This window comes from Artibeus jamaicensis, unplaced genomic scaffold, assembly GCF_021234435.1.
Source record: "Artibeus jamaicensis isolate MK-2021 breed Jamaican fruit bat unplaced genomic scaffold, CSHL_Jam_final contig_470, whole genome shotgun sequence".
NCBI classification, from domain to species: Eukaryota; Metazoa; Chordata; class Mammalia; order Chiroptera; family Phyllostomidae; genus Artibeus; species Artibeus jamaicensis.
In genome coordinates, this window is record NW_026521849.1 from 710,890 (window position 1) to 730,098 (window position 19,209).

A 19,209-nucleotide genomic window follows, 5' to 3' on the forward strand; every position below is an offset into this window, starting at 1 on the left:
AAAGGAAGAGATATCTCAAATTAATAACTAACTTTACACCATAAGAAACTAAAAAAAGCACATTAAACTTAAAACTAACAGAAGGTAAAAAGCAATGAAGAGTAGCAAAGAGATAAATAAAATAGAGAACAGAAAATGGAGAATATCAATGAAACCTAAAGTAGTTTTCTTGAAAATAACAACAAAATTGACAAACTTTTAGCTAGACCTGACCAAACAAACAAACAAACAAAAAAAAAACCCTTACAAACCTAAAGCAAAAAAGAAGGTAGGGACATCACTATTAACCTTACAGAAAGAAATATGATAAGAGAATACTAGGAAAAACTACATGACAACAAACTAGATAACCTAGGAGAAATAGATATATTCCTTGAAATGTACATTTACCTAAACTGACTCAAGAAGAAATAGAAACTCTGAACAGACTATAATAAATAAAGAGACTGTATCAGTAATTTAAAACCTCCCAGGAAAGTCCTGGAACAGATATTCACAGATTAGTTCAAGCAAACATTTAGAGAAGAATTAACACCTATCTTCTTGAACTCTTCCAAAAAACTGAAAAAGGAGAAACACTTCCTAACTAATGCTATGCAGCCAGAATTAACCCGATATTAAAGCCAGATAAAGATATCACAAGGAAAGAAAATTACAAATCAATGTCCCTTATGAATATAGATACAAAAATCCACAACAAAATATTAGCAATGCAAATCCAATAGCATGTTAAAAGACTATTCACAATAACCAAGTGGAATTTATTCAAGAACATAAGGGTGGTTCAACATAAAAAAAAATCAAAGTAATACATTACATTAATAGAATAAAAGGAATAAACCCACATGATTATCTCAATGCTGATGAATGGCATTTGAGAAAATCCAATCTTTTCATGACAAAAATGCTCAAAACTAAGAATAGAGGAAAAACTCCTCAGCCTCTTAAAGGGTATTATAGAAAATATATCACTAACATTGTAATGGTAAAAGCCTGAATGTGAAGGCTTTCCCATAAGGTCAGGAAGAAGACAAGGGTGCCTGTTTTCATTGCTGCTATTCACTGTTGTACTGGAAGTCCTACCCACAGACAAGAAAAAAAGTAAAAGGCATCCAAATTGGAGAGGAAGAGGTAAAACTATCCCTATTTGCAGACAAGAGCCTCCTGTACAGAGAAAAAAGTCCAAAAGAATCCACAAGAAAACCACCAGAGCTAATTAATGAATCCAGCAAACTTGCAAAGTGTAAGATCAACAAACAAAAATCAGTTGTGTTTCTATACAACAGTACTGAACAATCTGAAGAGAAATGTTTTAAATTCCATTTACAATAGCATCTGAAAGAATTAAACACTTACAATAAATCTAACCAAGAAGGGCTTGTATGCTGAAACTACAAAAGAATGCTGAAAGAAATTAAAGAATATCTAAATAAATGGAAAGACATTCCATCCTCATGGATAGAAAGACTTAACATTGTTAAGATGTCAACACCACCCAAACTGACATACAGATTCAATACAGTGCCTGAAAAGAAGGTTGAAATAAAAATTCCAACATCCTTTTTCAAAGAAATGTAAGGAAATCTTCATATTCATATGAAATTGCAATGAACCCTGAATAGCCAAAACAACCTTGAAAAAAGAATAAAGTTAGAGGACATATATTTTCAAACTTCAAAACTTACTAAAAGTTTTATTAATTACAAGAGTATGGTGTTGCAGAAGTGTGAATACACAGACCAATGGAATAGAATAGGGAACTCAGAAATAAACCCTCACATATATGGTCAATTGATTTTTGACAGGATGCCAAATAATATGGGATACCCATATTATTCAATGGGTAAAGTAAAGACTTTTCAACAAATGGTGATGGCAAAACTGGATAACCACATGCAAAAGAATGAAGTTGAACCCTTACCTTATACCATATACAAAAATTAACTCATAATTGATCAAAGACCTAAGTTAAGAGTTAAAACTATAAAACTCTTAGAAGAAAATGTTGGGGAAAATCTTCACAACCTCAGATTTAGCAATATTTCATAGATATAATGCCACAAGCACAGGCGACAAATGGATAAATTGAACTTCATCAAATTAAGAATTTTTTGTAAATGAAAGGATACTATCAAGAAAGTGAAACAATAACCTGCAGGCTGGAAAATATTTGCAGATTATATATTAGACAAGGGACTAATATTCAGAATATAAAAAGAACTACAACTCAATACCAAAAAACCCAAATAACCCATAAATAATGGGCAAAGATTTCAATAGACACTTCTCCAAAAAAGATATACAAATGACCAATGAGTACATAAAAAGATGATCAACATCATTAGTTTTCAGGGAAGTGAAAATGAAACCATGATGAGATGTACTTCACACCCACTGGGATAGCTACACTCAAGGAAACAGGAAATGACAAGTGTTAGTGAGGATATGGAGAGTGTAGAACCCTCCTGCATTGCTGTAATATAATATAAAAGATGCAGCATGGGGAAAGCAGCTCAGCAGTTTCACAGGATTAAAAAAAGAACTACAATATAATCTAGGAATTCCATTCCCAGGTATATATTCAAAAAAATTTAAAACAGGTATCTGTACAACTCTTACAGCAGTGTTATTTACAATAAATAACCAAAAGGTGGAAACAACCCAAATGGATATACCACAAAATGTGGTATAAACATACAGTGAAATACTATTCAGCCATTAAAAAAAATGACGCTTTGTTATCTATATACTACATGGGTGGACTTGAAAACATTATGCTTAGTGAATAAGCAAGACAAAGAAGGACAAATGTCATATGATTCCACTTATATAAGGTACCTGGAATAGGCAATTTGATAGGGAAAGAAAGTAGAGGTAACTAGGGGATGGAGACAGGTAGGAATGATGAGTTACTATTTAATTGGTACAGAAATTATATTGGGGATGATAAAAAAGTTAGAATGATGAATGTAATTAATGCTAAATCTTACACACAAATGGTTAAAATAGTCCTGACTTCTGTGGCTCAGTTGATTGGATGCTGTCCTGCAAACTGAAAGGTCACCAGTTCCATTATCAGTCAGGTCACAAGCCTGGACGCGGTTGCTCCCTGGTAGAGGTGCAGGAGAGGCCACCCATTCTTTTCTCACATCATGTTTCTCTCCCTTTCTGCCTCCCCTCCCTTCTAAAAATAAATAAACAAAATCTCAAATGGTTAAAACGACACACATTTTGGTATGCACATTTTGTCACAATAAAAATATTTTGTTAAAAAGAAATGAATGTGAAAGTTGGGGAGGGATATTGAAATTTTGCACAAAGTGACCAGGAGAAATGTTGCAAGGGTGCACCTGCACGGGTGCACCTTTAAGTAAAGCCCTAAAGGAGGAGGAGAATCATAGGGCCACCTTCGGTAAGGGTGTCCCAACAGAGGGATTATTAAGGGCAATGGGCCTAAAGTGGCAGTGTGAGAGCCACTTTCCGGAACAGAGGAGGCCAGAGTGGCTGAATTGGGAGGGAGTAGGGTCAGGGAGGGCGCAGGGCACAGAGTTAAGTATTTTGGTTTCTGCTGGGAGGGAGGGCCACAGGAAGGTTCTGAGCAGACGTACGTGATCCTACTTGAATTTCAACAAGATCAAAATAAAACATCCCTGGTTATGGTACAGGCCAGATAGAGTGGCCAGTTTGCGACCTCCAGAGTCTAGAGGAAAGTGCAGGATTCCCCAGGACGCACTTCCCCTACCTGCCGACGTGGGGCAGCAGAGCCTCGCCCAGCGTGCGGCGTTCCGTTGGCTTCGCCCCGCCCCGCCTCAACACGCAGGTAGTCCAGCCCTTGGGAATCTTAGCTGAAAACCCGAAAACCTGTCTTTAGTCCTGCGCTTCCACTCGGCCCCTTCAAGAGCCAGGGGTTCCGGAGGCCTGACCTGGGGCTAGAGATGCCCAGAGGCCAAACCACGAGATGAGAAGCGGTGTAGGCAGACAAAACTTCGGAAGTACAATTCCAAGTTTTCCTGGGCCTGATTCCTCTTGGGCGTCCCAAAGGAAGAAACACTTCCCTTCCGGGAACTTCACTTGGTTCTTCAAGTAGTCTAAGAGCTGCCTCTGGTGGGTTATATCGGCTGGTTACTCGTCCCCAAACACCAAGGTTGTGGGTTCGATCATCAGTCAGGTGCTACCAGGAAGCCTCTCCCAGGCCCAAGCCTGCTTTGACTCGCCCCGCCCTGCAGGGTGTATCTAGGCGGGTCCATAGCCTGCCGGGAGAGGGGCGAGAGGGAATAGGTGCTCACTGGGACCCCGCCCCCTAAACAGGTGAATCAGTCCAGTTGAATCTCAGTTCTCCTGAGTCACACTCCTCTGGGCTTGGCTCGAACAGCAGTGGGCCCGACGGGATCTCAGGTCTGTCGGTGCCCTCCCGGCAGGCTTGTTACTTGGTTCCAACCCTATGGGTCAAGGCGCACCTGGGTCAGCCCACTTCCGGGCAGGAAGGTGGTGGAGCCCCTTCCGCTGCAAGCTGCCCACCCCTTTGCCCAGCCCTCTGTTCTCGCCTGTGTACCTGGGCCGATCCATTCTCCAGAGTGCGGGGGGGGGGAGGGAAGAGACTTGGAGAACCAGTGAGTCAAGCAATTTTCTCCCTGAAAGCTAAAAGAGTTCTTTATCCACGTTGTTTCCGTTCACTGAAGCCTAGACAGGGAAGAGTGGGCTTTGAATAGGGACAAAGAACGGAGCTGGGAGGGGGAGGAGCCTGCACCCCTCCCAGCCTTGGTGCGCACCGCGCCCCTTACCCTCCTGGTACTCCGCGGGGGACGCGCCGACGGGACTGGCCCAGACTGCGGCGATGGCGCCAGTGGCTTGCGGGCTGGCTGGGGTGCTGGGTACCCCGGATTGGGGCGCGGTGGTCGTTGTGTGGCTCTTTCTAGGCACTTTGTGCACAGGTATGGAGAGCGGGGCCCCTGGTGCCACGGAAGGGCGGTAGCGCATTATAGAAGGAGGATGAATAAAGTTCCACACCGCGGGGGAGGCGGGAGAGCTGGGGGTGGGGGGATCGAAAGGACCAGGACCTATGTGTGCCAGTGTGAAGGGAATTCTCCCATTCGCGTAGGAAGCGCTCCCCTGTTCTTATTGAGAGATAGCAGGAAGTGCAATTACGGGACCGCCAACCCTGGAGCGGCAAGGAGAATGGAACTCTTTGTGGGGAAGCGGTGATGGGACCACTGGGTCCCAGATGGGAAAGGCCAGGATGGAAACTTGAGCGCACGCGGGGATTTCTAAGTCCTGGGGTAGCGAGGAGAGGGCACTCGAGGGCTGAATCAGACACGTCCTGGAGGGAGAGATCAAGAAACAGTACCCAAACTCCGGTTGAGTGAGGGATTAGGAATTCCCCACCCATGACCCCGTGCTCCGCAGTATTTGTGCATAAGGGTCTGGTGAGATGGACTTCTGGACTTGGTTTGAAATAGTCTTATTCTGGCAAACTTTCACTGGATCGGATGTTTGGGTGGAGGCGTGCGGGGGGAATTTTATCTTTTCCAAGCACTTTTGGCATGTTTATTTGAGATGGCTTTGCGTAAGGTAAGGTGGGAAGCTGATGGACACATTGTGGAGCTTTAGCTATTATGTGGCAAAGCAGTTTATTCAGACAACTCCAAAATTTAACCCCCAATCCACAAAAGTGGGTGTAACTGGGAACCTTGATTGTGGTTTTTGAAGTGAGGTCTCCAGCACTTTGTGGTGGCCATTTGGGCTTGCCTGTATGGACCACAGAGGAGCCCTTCTGTGAGAGAATAGTTAGGGGAAGAGGGGACTGGGGTGGTTCAGAGGACATAGTCTTGGAAGAGAGATGGACAGGCTGTTCCAGGAAACCTTTCTGACTTTGCACCTGCCACATCAGCCCCATGGGCCTGTAAAATGGGCGTCATTATCGGAGCTTCTTCACCAGTCCTGGGGATTAAGGAATAATGTGTGCCAGTCTCCGTAAAACCATACACCTGTAAGTGTCAAGTTGGTGACAAGTGTTGTTACTTGTTTCTGCTGAAGCACTTTCCAGAGCTCATAGTGGTCCCTACTGACTCTTCTCTTGCCCTCAGCCCCTGTCAGTGCCATCCAGGTGACTGTGTCAGACCCTTACCACGTGGTGATCCTCTTCCAGCCTGTGACCCTGCCCTGTACCTACCAGTTGACCACGACCCCCACAGCACCCATTGTGATCTGGAAGTACAAGTCTTTTTGCCGGGATCGCATTGCTGACGCCTTTTCTCCAGCCAGTGTTGACAACCAGCTCAATGCCCAGCTGGCTGCTGGTAACCCGGGCTACAACCCCTATGTGGAGTGCCAGGACAGCGTGCGCACCGTCAGGGTTGTGGCCACCAAGCAGGGCAATGCGGTGACCCTGGGAGACTACTACCAGGGCCGGAGGATCACCATAACAGGAAGTATGTTGGGCAGGGAAGGGAGAAGGCAGGGGATGGGGTTGGGGACAGGCTTGCCAGGCTCCCTTGTGTGCACCAAGTGAAAGCTCATTAGTGCCAGTGTTTGAAATGACTGATAAAGGGAGGATCCTTTCTTCTATCCATCCATCCATTCCTTTACTTAACGGCAAAGAAGTATTGAACACCTAACATATACAGGTGTTGTTCATGGCCCTGGAAATACAAGAGTAAAGAAAATTATCAAATCATTTCCCTCGTAGAGCTTGAAATTCAGTGAGAAAAACAAGATAAATACAACACATACTGTCAGGTGCTTGGAAATTAAAAACAGTGGGTAATGGAGAAAGAGGCAGGGCTTCTACAATACTAATACTACTGGCAGTAGTAAGTAAAATTTACATAAATAACAATGTATAACATACTCCCTATGCACTAGGCACTAATACAGTTTTATGTGGATTAACTCATTTAGACCACAGTATAATTGTGTGAGTAGATTCTGTGTCATTTTACAGAGGCCCAGAGAGGCCATAGTGACTTGCACAGGGTCACACAGCTGATAACAGCTGGGATTCTAAGTAAGTCACTTTAGGGCTAGTGTCTAGCTGGTAACCCCTTTGCACAGGGCTCACAGAGGAGGTAACAGTGAAGTGAAAGGGTGAGAGATTTTAATGGAGAAAGTCCATGACTTGCTTTACACATCACAGCCTCACGGCCACATTTTACACTTGGAGTACCGAGAGGTTAAGAAGCTTGTCTAGGTGCACAGCTAGCAAAGAGCTGGAGCTGGGATTTGAACCCAGGCAGCCCTGAGAGCCCTTGTCTATAACCTTAATGTTACCTAATGATAGGAAGTGCTTATTGGGACTAAGTAAGGGGTGGTGGGGAAGTTGTTCATTCATTTATCCATTGAGTTGATATTCATTGAGCATTTACTAAGTGTCAGGTGCTGTTGTAGGTGCTGGGGATACAGTGGTGGTGAGGACATCTGATATCCCTGCCCTCAAGGAGGTGCTATGCTAGTGGGGTGAGGTTGGCAGTAAATAGCAGATAAAGAGTAAGAGAATATTAGAGAGTACTAAGTGCTACAATAAAACAGACCTGTATGCAGTGACTCGGGTGTACACCTTAAGACCTGAATATGATTTGAAGAGAGGCTGGGACTGGGTCCTAATCTAAAGGGCAGGGAGGAAGGTGATGAACAGCAGTGAGTGAGGAGTGAAAGCTCACCCACTTAATGGATTTATCCTTTCACTGTCTTAAGATTAGAGTTTTAATCTTGGGCATGGGAGCAGAGGGGCAAAGGGAGAGTCCCTCTGTAGACCCCAAGAGACCAGGGTATGGGCACAGTCCCCCCTTCTCTCTGTCTAGATCATGAACAAAAGGCAAGGTTCCAGGGTCCAAGCCTCTCAGTTCTATTTCTAGGAGGGACTGAACTGAATTTGTTACTTGCACTGAATTTCCATAGGCAGTTAAGCCTAAACATCCTGCTCTTCTTGAGGACATAGTGCTTCTTGGGGGTTCAACCTGTCCTAGCTCCCTCCCCCATATCCCAGCAACCTCTCCCACCAGCCAGGAGCAGGTATGACTGACCGGCCATCTGGCAGCCCTGTTAGGACAGCCCAGGTACTGAGGGTGCTTTGGAAGGTTGGCTGGAATCGTACCTCTGCTGAGTCCAAAACTCCAGAGTTACCCTCAGGCTGGAGCTGGAGCAGGAGCAGATTTTTCATGCTCCAGAGACCTCACAGACCCAGGTCTTTCAAGCTGCTTTGATGTGGGCCCATGTTTGATACAGGCTGTGATTGTCCATTGTATGTACATCCTCTCAGGAAGCCCAGTAGCCATAGGAGCTTCCTCCATTTCAGCTTTGAGAATGGAGAAAAGTGGACTCTCTTGTGGTGTTCCAAGGGTGACCAGCCATTATATTTTTAGTGAAAGTAGTTCTGAGCAAACCATAATGGTGGTTCAGCCTCAGGTCAGGGAGGGCACTCCCCCTTCCATTGTTCCCTGCTTTGGGTGACTTGGGACTCCTGCATAGGAGTCCTAGTTCGACCTCTTCAGGCAGTTTGGGGTCCTTGTGCCTCGCTTACCACCCCCCCAGTCAGTTACACTGGACCAGATTGCTCATGGACCCCCAAGATTGTGAGAGCTGCCTCTGCTGTGTGTGGATAAGGTACCAGAGGACCAGCTTCTGTTATAAACTGGAGACTGGGCATCTTCTCCCTGTATCTAGAACTGAGCAACACCCAGCCCAGGGTGTCAGGACCAGACAAAATACACACTGGGAACAGGGTGTGCTTTGCAGGAAGGAGGTAGGCCCAGGCCTTAGAATTGATCAAAAGAAGTTGGAGTCTGTATTTTTCATGGGTTTTGGAAATATCATGCAGGGCAAACAAAACACATGGAGGCCCGGGTCCAGGCCTATATAGGAGCCTATGAACTTTCACTGTAGTGGGGGGTTCCTGTCCACTTCTTCAGCCTTGGGCAAGGACCTGCCCTGGAGCTCTGGTTTTGGAGAGATGTGGTCAGAGTCTGGTTTAAAGATAGGGTGGGGAAATGATGGTGTTCTAGATAGTCTAAAGAGTTTGGGGAGATTGAGCGCAGGCCTGCGAACCAGAGTATCGCGGTTTGATTCCCAGTCAGGGCACATGCCTGGGTTGCAGGCCAGTTCCCAGCAGGGGACGCATGAGAGGCAACCATACATTGATATTTCTCTCCCACTCTTTCTCCTTCCCTTCCCCTCTCTCGAAAAATAAATAAATAAAATATTTTTAAAAAAAGAGTTTGGGAGAACTCACAATAGTTAAGAGTTTTATGAGGATTCAGTGAAAGAATACATGCAGAGGGACCCAGCATATAGTAAGAACTCAGTAACTGATGCTACATATGTGACCATGGAGGGGAGTTATGTCCTCCTTCACATCTGCTCCAAAGGTCACCCTGCTTCAACTTGCACAGCCACTACCTCCACACTGGCACTTTCTGTCTGCCTTCCCTATTAGTTTTATCTATATTGCCTATCACCATTTGATACGCTATAGATTTAAATTTTTTACTTGTCTCCCTTTCCCAGTTAAGATCTGAGCTCTGTAAGTGCAGAGGTTTATATCTGTTGTCAACAGCAGGGGTTCTCAACCTATTATATTAGTCTTAGGGCCTCTACACTCTTTTTTCCAATCCTTACCTGAGTTTATGTTTATTGATTTTAGAGAGAGAGAGGGACAGGAGAAGAGAGAGACATCAATGTAAGAAAAACATCGATAGGTTGCCTCTCAAACACGCCCCAGCCAGGGATCAAACCCACAACCTAGGTATGTGCCCTGACCAGGAACTGAACTTGCAACAATTTTGGTGTATGGGACAATGCTCCTGTAACCAATGCAACCAACTGAGCCACCCAGCCAAGGCAGACCTCTCATTCTCAATTACTGAGGCCCTCAAAGAAATTCATTTTTATAGCTAGCAAACTAAGAAGTTTAAAAAATATTTTAAATGATAAGTTCCTTATAGGTTAATATGGATAGCATACTTTTAATGAAAATACTACTGTATTTCCCAAAAGAAAACAAAAACTTCAGTGAACACTGCATCATTGCTGTATATCTCCTTGCACATCTTGAAGTCTGGCTGAGTAGAAACTGGATTCTCAAAATTACTTCTGCATTCAATATATTGTGTGATAGCACATGTCATGTAGCCTCTGAAAGACTCCACAGTACATTCAGAGATTAAGTGGAAAAGGTATTATTATGCAAGTAACTTGGATCTCTGGGATCCTCTGAAAAGGTGTTGGGGAAGCTTAGGCTCCACTGATCACTCTGAGAACTGTTGCTGTCAGGTTTACCATGTGCCTCAGATACTCCCCAGAACATAGTATTCTTTCGATAAGTATGTGTTGAATATTGGATATATCAAAGGCTTATTTGAATATCACCATGTGCCTGGAGTGCTGAAACAGATAACAAAAGCTAAAGGAGGTCAGCTTGAGGAGGGATGGGGTTCATTTCTGGGTTTCTGGCCAAGCCGTGTGTCCTGGGCAACTGGGGACTCAGCAGTGACTGACACAGACCAGGTTCTGCTTGGGTGGAGCCCACATTCTCCTGAGTAGGATCAGGGGTGCTCAGCCCCTAACCCAGCTGATGTAATTCAGCAGTGGGGTGGGGGAACTATGTGAGCAGAATGGAACCAGCCCTGTGAAGATCTAAGAACACAGTGCCAGGCAGAAGTACTGACGCAAGGCAAGGCTGGTGTGAGCCCAGCATGTTGGGGGCACAGTGGGCTAGGGTGCCCAAAGGCTAGTGAGTGGAGGAGAATGGTGGGATGAGGCTGGTGTAACCAGTGTCCAGATCATACCAAGGGCCCTGTGAGTGGTGGAGGTAGACGTTATTGAAAGGAGGGATTTTCTATGGATGTGAGGTCTTCTAAAGGATGAAAGCTGTGGTCCTTTCATTCCTGGCACTGGTGAGTGCCGGGTGCTGCTGACTTGGACATACAGTTACTACCCTCAGCTGTCATGGAGAAGGACAGTGGGTATGTGGGGCAAGGTGGTAAGCAGGTCGGTGGGGGCCAGAGTGCCAGAGCATCTGGGAAGAAACTGGCCTGATGGCTGTGGGGGTTATTCCTGTTTGCTGTGCTCCATGGGCCTCAGGAGAAGTTGGCCCCTGGCTCTCACACTGGTAGATGGCTGAAGTGATTTAATAATTAGGGCCTGAGAAGTAGAGAAGAAACAGGAAACGCTGAAAGACTTTCATTAGTGGTGTAATTAACAAGGTCACTACCTGGGGCTGCTTCAGACCTGAGCGTCCCCAAGCCATGGGCCTGACCCTAGACTGTGGGGGCTGTTGGTGGGTAGATGGATTAGGGAACTGAGAAATTCCAAGCCTTTCTCCCTCACACACACACCGCCCCCCACTATTTCTCATGCCTGCATGTATCCTGATCCCTGGAATCTGAGCTCCTTATCTCTGCCTCCTTCCCCTATACCCACATCCCGGCCTCTACCAGGCTCCTGGTAGTTCATGTAGGGGGAGGAAACTTTTACTTTGAGAGGGTACGGAAGAGGATGGTTGTAAGTTTGAAGCACTGGCCCTGGAGTCAAGACAACTGATGATCTGGACAACTTTGGGTGGGTCAAATCATCTCATCTACAAACCAGGAAGGGTTACACTGTCCACCTCACAGATTTCTTGAACTACACCATGTCAGGTGTTTAATACAGAGCTTAAAGGAAGCAGTGCCTAGTATGAATTATTTCTTTGTCACTGGTGCATTTGCAGCCTCATTTCCTTGACCCCTTTCCCATTGGCCCCGTGGAAGAAGGATCCATCCTCCCCCACAGTGGCCTCACACTCTTCTCCTGATACAGATGCTGACCTAACCTTTGACCAGACGGCTTGGGGGGACAGTGGTGTATATTACTGCTCTGTGGTCTCAGCCCAGGACCTCCAGGGGAACAACGAGGCCTACGCAGAGCTCATCGTCCTGGGTGAGTGGGTTGGTCCCTGAGGGCCTGGGAAGGGAAGGGAAAAGGGGGCCTTTTCTCCCACTTCTGTACATCTCCTTCTGCCCTCCAGCTTGCCCTTAAGCTCTGTTGCCTGCTTTGCTCTCCCTTCAAAGCACCACCACCAGTCACTTGGGCTTATCTGTGCCCTGCACCCTAGGCAGAGACCCCTCCCCACACAACATTTCAAGTAAGCCAGAGCCAAACTAAGAGTGGAGGGAATTGGGGACTCGACCTCTTCTCGGTCCCATTTTTTAAAAAATACAAAAATGGCCAGAGTTGATTGGCAGTGAGCAAAGAGGGTTGATGATATGTATAACTGAAAGGAAGCTGGACCTGTCACATCTTCAGGGCCACATCTAATCCCAGAGGCCTTTGCCAAATTACAGGAACCTTGTCCTCTACTCTGCTGAGATGGCGTTTGTGGCTTACACAGTGAATTCTTCCCTCAGGCCTGGCCCCTCCAGATGCCCAGGGCAGTTGCGGGGTAGGCAACAGCAGCCCCTGTCTGCCCATGCAGCCCCCTTGCCACAATGAGGGCAATGTGGAAATCCTTTCCTTGTGGAAAGGATTTGCCATTAGCCAGATATTCTATTCTCAGCCAAAACATAGCCTTGAGTGACATGCTGTATGTGAGATGCTGCCAGGCCATACTTACATACACTGCCATCATAATACGCAGGCTGCGAGGAAGTGTGCCTGTGAGTGAGCACACAGGGTTGGGAGCAGGCTGCAGGGCACTCGGGCCAGCCTACAGGATGCACGCACCAGGGACCCAGAGAACCTCTGCCTGTTTTTAGTAAGATGCACAATCTGCATTAGCAGTTCTCAAAATGCAGTCTCAGGACCCACTTACACTCTGAAAAATCAGTGAGGATCTCAAAAGAGGTTTTGTGTGTTTTTGTGGGTTACATCTTTAGTTGTTCAATGGCTTAGACATTGAAATTGGAAAAATTTTAAAGCAAGATACACAAGGCCACAGTCCCTCACCATCAAAGCAATAACGTATGTCATCACATGTCACAGAGCCTCTGGAAAACTCCACTGTACAACCCGACAGAACGAGAGTGAAAATGGCAAATAATAGCTTTGTGTTATGAGGAAAATTATTTTGGCTTTGGCGACAGGACCACACTCTTTAAAACTGCTGGTTTGGATGGTGGAAACCTCCTCAGTGGGGGATGTGGCATGGAGTGTGTGAGCTCCGCGTAGAAGTTTGTTGGCAGAGATCTGGGTGTGTGCATGCCCCAGTGATGTGCTGCTGGGCACAGAACAGCCATGACACCCGAGGAAAGGGACTAGCTGGCCCATGAAACAGGTGGATGGGACAGAATGGACCAAGGTGGGACCCTCATGGGCCAGAGAACCAGGGCCACATTGTGACTTTTAGAGGCTGTAGGTACTTTTGACATTATGGGTTTCTTCCTCTGCATTAAAAAATACATATTTTATGATTGCCTTGTTATAAAGACAATTCCTTATTACTTGTTGTTATATTTTTTTCTTCAGATTTTAAAATGAAATTAAAACAGTTTCAAGGGCCTTAGGACACTGTGCCTACTGGCCTGATGGAACAGGACTGTCCTTATCACATGGAATGCAACCCTCACACAGGATTGTCCTTTGGGGCAATAGGACCTGTGTATGTGGAAAAGATGGAAGTGCCCAAACTGAGGTCACACCTTCAGAACCCATGGGGAATGTTTTGGGTCATGTTTGGGCAACAGAATTTCCTGTGGCATGAGACCCATGTGGGTGGGGGTGGGGGTAGAGGGCAGGAACCATGTGCTGTGACCCTCCTAGTCCACTAACCTGTCCTCTGCTTCAGGGCACACCTTCACCCTGATAAGTCTGGAGCTGGGCTTCTGGGGAGGGATGGCCTGGTCTGGCCCTTGCCAGCGTAATCTGTCTCTCTTTTGTCCCTCCAGGCAGGACCTCAGGGGTGGCTGAGCTCTTACCTGGTTTTCAGGCGGGGCCCATGGAAGGTATGGGGGTAGAGTTCCCCTACACACCACTCATTGCTTCTAAGTATTCTCCCCCACCTTAAACACTGCTCGCTGTGTGGGGCCCCCACTAACTTTGCCTGACTTCAACTCTGGCATCCAGTGACCTGGCTCTGGGCTTTGGGGTGGGCAGGGATGGCTAAGGATGGGCCTGGGGTATAGGCAGGAAGCTCCTGTGACTGGTGCCTGTAGTGCTTTTCTGGGGTTTGGGATCTGGGCAGCTGGTGCTCTATCCCTTTTCTGAGGTTATAGCCTGTCTTGCTCTTACCAGATCACCTCTCCTTTTCTGCCTCTCCCTCATGAGCCCAGAACGAGTTCCCTAACTTTGGGATTGCCCTGGGTTGTAGTGGAGTGGGCACACCTCTGCTGTGCCCCAGAGTCTGTCAGTGGGGACTCCAACAGGGTGCAGCTTCCCTGGAGGGCTATGAAAATAGCTTCGCCTCTCCCCATCTCTGCACTACCCTGCTGTGCCTGTGTCCCTATTCCTGCCCCGGCCTCATGGCTCAGGGCTTGTTCCTATCTCTCTGTAGATTGGCTGTTCGTGGTTGTGGTCTGCCTGGCTGTCTTCCTTGTCTTCCTCCTCCTGGGCATCTGCTGGTGTCAGTGCTGCCCACACACCTGCTGCTGTTACGTCAGGTGCCCCTGCTGCCCGGAGAGGTGCTGCTGCCCAGAGGCTTGTAAGTGCCCCTTGAGTGACCATACCCGCTTGACAATGTGCCTGGGTCTAAGGGGAGGAGTTACACTGGCCTGGAGTTTATGAGTTGAGTGATTTTGGAGGAAATCACTCAAAGGAGGACCAGCTGATTTAGATTTTTATTCACATACTTAAACTTTTCATTTGTTTTTGAATCTTTGAGGGTTTTTCTTTGAAAGTATAATCTATACACATGGCAAAAAATTCAAACAGTACAAAACAGACACTAGAAAGTAAATCTTTTAAAAAATAAAATCTTAAGTGAAAGGTAAGAAACCAAACTAGGATTATAGCACCACATACTTTAAACAAATTTTTAAAAACCCATCCACACAAGCACTTGGATTTCATACAGATACTATGTTTAAAGACATACCTAGCACATCAGAGTGGCACCTGGAGTGTTGGGAATGGAAGTGGCACCAGAGGTGAGGGGTAAGACGCAAACAAAACCGGAGAGGGGAAAGAAGGGAGTTCCCCTCCTCCCACGGCCCCACTGCCCATCTGCAAGCACGTTGGGGTAATCCAGCACCTCTGCACTCAGCTGTTTAAAGTTTTCCTGTTTTCATCAGTTTTGACATGGATGTTTACGTTGGCACTTTCTTGTATTCATATGTGTATGATATCTAGTGTCTTGCAGTGAAAATGGGCCATGAAATCATACTTCTCTACTAGTCCTTAGTAAGTTCAGCACTTTCACCTTTTCTTTATTATGGTCAAGTTCATCCTATCTTTGTTTGACCTTGACAGATAGAAACAAATTAACTTTACACCTGAGGAGCACCTAGAACATGAGGCCAAAGAGGGATAGACCGGCTCCTCTCATGGCACTTGCCTATTTCTAGGCCAGTAGTGAACAGGTGATGGAAAGGATCACCCATGTACTCTAGACAGATGAATGTTTGTGTACTAATGTTTAAAGCTTACATGCCATAATTCCAGTGTAACGCAGCCCAAGCAGTGTGAACAGTTAAATCACAAGTGATTGTTTGCATGCTTGGGCAAGTGGAGACTTGAGGCCTGCCTGACCTGCCTCCTTATCTGCTTGGAAGCCCAGTGAATTCCCCTCTGTCTCCTCCTCTATAAAATGGGGCTATGGCAGAGTTCGCCTTACAGGGGGAATATGGAAAATTGGTGTCCGGCATTTAGTGCAGGGCTCAGCCTATGTAAATTGTTCCACAGCTACTAGCCATTGGACATCACTGCTGTCAGCATCAGTAATGACCGAGGGCCAGAGAGCAAATCAGAGCCTTGCTGCTCGCACCCCAGTGTTCCCTCTCTGAGCCTATTTCCTTCTCTCTAAGGTCCCTCCCTGGTGGGGTGTTGTGAGCATTAAGGGAAGACTGAGTACTCAGCAGAGCTTCAGTTCAATCCATGCTGTTTAATTTTAAGGTCACGGAGCTCCCTGGTAGGCAGACTGTTTTCTTAAAGTAGCACTTCCCTGAAAAAAAAAAAAAAAAAAAAAACAACTCACTGCTCTCTGGGGGCTTATGCAAGCCATTACCTTTCTTGCCATTTTTAGTTGAGAGCCATCCAGGTGATGGGTGTTAGTCCATTCCTTGGGAAGGACCCCCAGGGGCTATGAATTTGCAATTACCCCACAAATTAAGTTAGGGCTAGGGCCAGGACTTCAAATCCCCTCCATTCTGAGTCCCTGTTACCCCAAACTGAGGCCCCATTAACTCCCTATCAGAGGTTGTATTATTCCACAGCCATAGCCACAGCCCTCCTGGACCATCTGAGAGCAGCAGCTCCCACCACAAATTATAAAACAGCCAATTACCTGAGGTGCTGGAGGCTTCTGGGAAGACCACTGAGCCTTCTGCTTCCCCACTGAATCAGAAGTGAAGCCTATCTTCTTGAACCTATCTCCTCCCACCCACCCCACCTTTTCCTGTTGGAGGCCCAGGGAAGAAGCAGTTTGCTTAAGCTTAGTGACTGGTGCAAGAGCAGCTACCAAAACCCAGCTTTTTGTTGGGAGGAAGGCAGCAAGGATTTTCCCTTGAGCTGTCAAGCCTAGAACCAGGAGAAGACAAAGACAGAGCAAGAGTGGGTACAGCCCAGGAGCTGGAAACGCTAGAGATACTCCCTATGGCAGCTAGGTCTGGAGACCCTATGGGGAACACTCAGTAGGCTTGAGATGGGAGCAGGTATGGGACCTTCCCTAGAAAGATGATTAGAAAAGATGATAGAAAAGATGATTCCTTTTCTAAATCTGGGACTCTGTTGCTAACATGAATATGCTGGCCTGTGGGTCTAGCATATAGGCTTTATCTAAAGAGGCATCTTTGCCCCTGTTGCTCTGTAAGAATGCAGGACCCATGCGGCCATATCTCCTGATAAGGTGGCTACAGAGTTAGGATTTTATGTGAAACCTCAACAAATGTTGGCAGACCATCACACTGTCAAACAAAACTGCCAGATTGGGGGCAGGGGCTGCCAGTGTACTCCCCTGTCATCAAAGCTCTGTGAGTACTCACAAGAGGTTTGGCCTCATGGAAGATAATGGACCTGCAGAAACAAAGTCTCCAGGGTAGCTCCACAAGTGGGAGGTGGGGGGAAGGTACAGGTACATCCCCCTCTAGACTTTTATAACAGAAGGGCAGTATGGCTCCTGGCCACCATCTCATGCTGAGTGTGTCCTACCAGTGTATGCAGCTGGCAAAGCAGCCACCTCAGGCATCCCGAGTATCTACGCCCCCAGCACCTATGCTTACCTTTCCCCTGCCAAGACCCCACCCCCAGCAACCATGATTCCCATGGGCCCTGTCTACAATGGATACTCAGGAGACTTCGACAAGAATAGCTCAGGTAAGCTCTGGTGGGACCAGAAGCAGCTGGGGCAGGGGTGGGCTGGGTATTTGGGCACTAAAGGGTGTGGGGCTGGAAGAAAGAGGGAATCGGGGACAGAGGAGGGCGCTGGGAATGCAGGGCTTTGCTCCAGGAGGGGCAGCTACTGACAGCCAGTCTACCCCAGTAGGTGGCTGTAGCTCCCAGGTACCCCTGCTTCGTGATACAGATAGCAGTATGACTTCTGGTAAGACCTGAGCAGAGTTGGACATACCTGTAGGGGTGGGAGGCTGAGTAAACACCTAAACTGATCACCTCCATCTCTTGTCTCTAGAAGTCCGTAGTGGCTACAGAATTCAGGCCAACCAGCAGGATGATTCCATGCGGGTCCTGTACTACATGGAGCAAGAACTAGCCAACTTTGACCCTTCTCAACCTGGCCCCTTCAACGGCCGTGTAGAGAGGGGTGAGAAGCCTTAAGAATTTGAGGGGTTCCAGAGGGGAGTTGGGGAAGCATGTCTCCCTGATTACCTGTCCCAGGGATGCTTGCTCCTTCCCTACTGAGGCCATAGTGAGAAGTGTATGGAATGCTGCATATCACCCTAAGCAGATGAGAAGCCTAGGGCTCTTGTTGAGTGTATTAGCCAAGTGGTGACACTCCTAGACCTGGAGTGCCTGGCATTAAGTCTTGACCTAGCAGTCAGTGACACTTCCTTTCCCTACAGCCATGAGTGAAGTCACGTCCCTCCATGAAGACGACTGGAGATCTCGGCCTTCCAGGGCCCCTGCCCTCACCCCGATCCGGGATGAGGAATGGGGTCAACACTTCCCTCGGAGCCCCAGGAGGTGGGAGCAAGAGCCCCTCACAGAGCGGCCCAAGAGTGGCTGGGGGACAGGTCGGCCCCGGGCCCGCTCTGTGGATGCTTTGGATGACCTCACACGGCCAGGCTCTGCAGAATCGGGGAAGTCTCCCCCAAGTAGTGGAAGGAGAGGCCGAGCTTATGCACCCCCACGAAGCCGCAGCCGTGATGACCTCTACGACCAGGAAGACCCAAGGGGCTTTCCACGCTCCCAGGAACCCCACTTCGATGACTTCAAGCCTAGGGACCGCCCTTATGCTGGCCCTAAGTCTCGCCACCACCGCTCCCAGGACCCCCAATATGATGGGCGGGTTTTGGAAGAGGCATTGAGGAAAAAGGGGCCAGGAGAAAGGAGACCTTACAGGGAGGAAGAGAAAGAGGGGGCCTACTACCCACCCCCCCCTCCCCCTTACTCTGAGACTGACTCCCAGGCCTCACGGGAGCGGAGGCTTAGGAAGGTGAGTGGACAGCCTTCCCTGGCTTTAAGACTTTCCTGGCTGCTCTCATCCAGGCCTCTTGAGCTCACACCCTTTTCTTTCTCTTTTGCAGAACTTGGCCCTGAGTCGGGAAAGTTTAGTCGTCTGATCTCGTTTTGTATGTAGTTTTTGTACTTTTTTTTCGATTTGAGGAACTGTTGATGATTCTCAAAAGTATAATAAAATATGTGATCAAGAGGCCTAAATCTGGAGGGAAACATTTGTTTTGCCGCATAAGGTGCGGAGCCCCGAGAGCTATCGTTTGTTTGCACAAGGCTTCATGTGTCTTCCTTTCCCAGGACTTTTTGCCCTGGGCCAGGAGGAAAGGACCGACTTGGCCTTCGCGCTCCCTAGGCAGGAGAGTACGTGCCCCACACTCGCTCCGCCCTGCTTTGCGTGCGCGCTCCAGCCCCGCCCAGACGTGCGCATGCGCTCCCGAGCTTCTGCTTTCGAATAGCTTA

The 19,209-nt window shown here is 47.4% G+C and overlaps 1 protein-coding gene across 3 annotated transcripts; it reads left to right on the plus strand.

The window, feature by feature from the left end:
• The first annotated feature begins 4,623 nt into the window (after positions 1-4,623).
• Positions 4,624-18,908, plus strand: LSR (lipolysis stimulated lipoprotein receptor). Of its 3 annotated transcripts, none has more exons than XM_037129516.2 (10): positions 4,624-4,931; positions 6,084-6,428; positions 11,791-11,910; positions 13,854-13,910; positions 14,459-14,605; positions 17,272-17,433; positions 17,603-17,659; positions 17,747-17,878; positions 18,138-18,730; positions 18,822-18,908. In XM_037129516.2, exons 1-10 carry the CDS (start codon positions 4,835-4,837, stop codon positions 18,855-18,857), a joined length of 1,746 nt encoding a protein of 581 aa, XP_036985411.2. In that variant the 5' UTR covers positions 4,624-4,834; the 3' UTR covers positions 18,858-18,908. The 3 variants fall into 3 exon arrangements, with proteins under 3 accessions (XP_036985411.2, XP_036985410.2, XP_036985412.2); XM_037129515.2 differs by having other exon boundaries at positions 4,625-4,931; positions 17,600-17,659; XM_037129517.2 differs by lacking the exon at positions 13,854-13,910 and having other exon boundaries at positions 4,629-4,931; positions 17,600-17,659.
• The last annotated feature ends 301 nt before the right edge of the window (positions 18,909-19,209 follow it).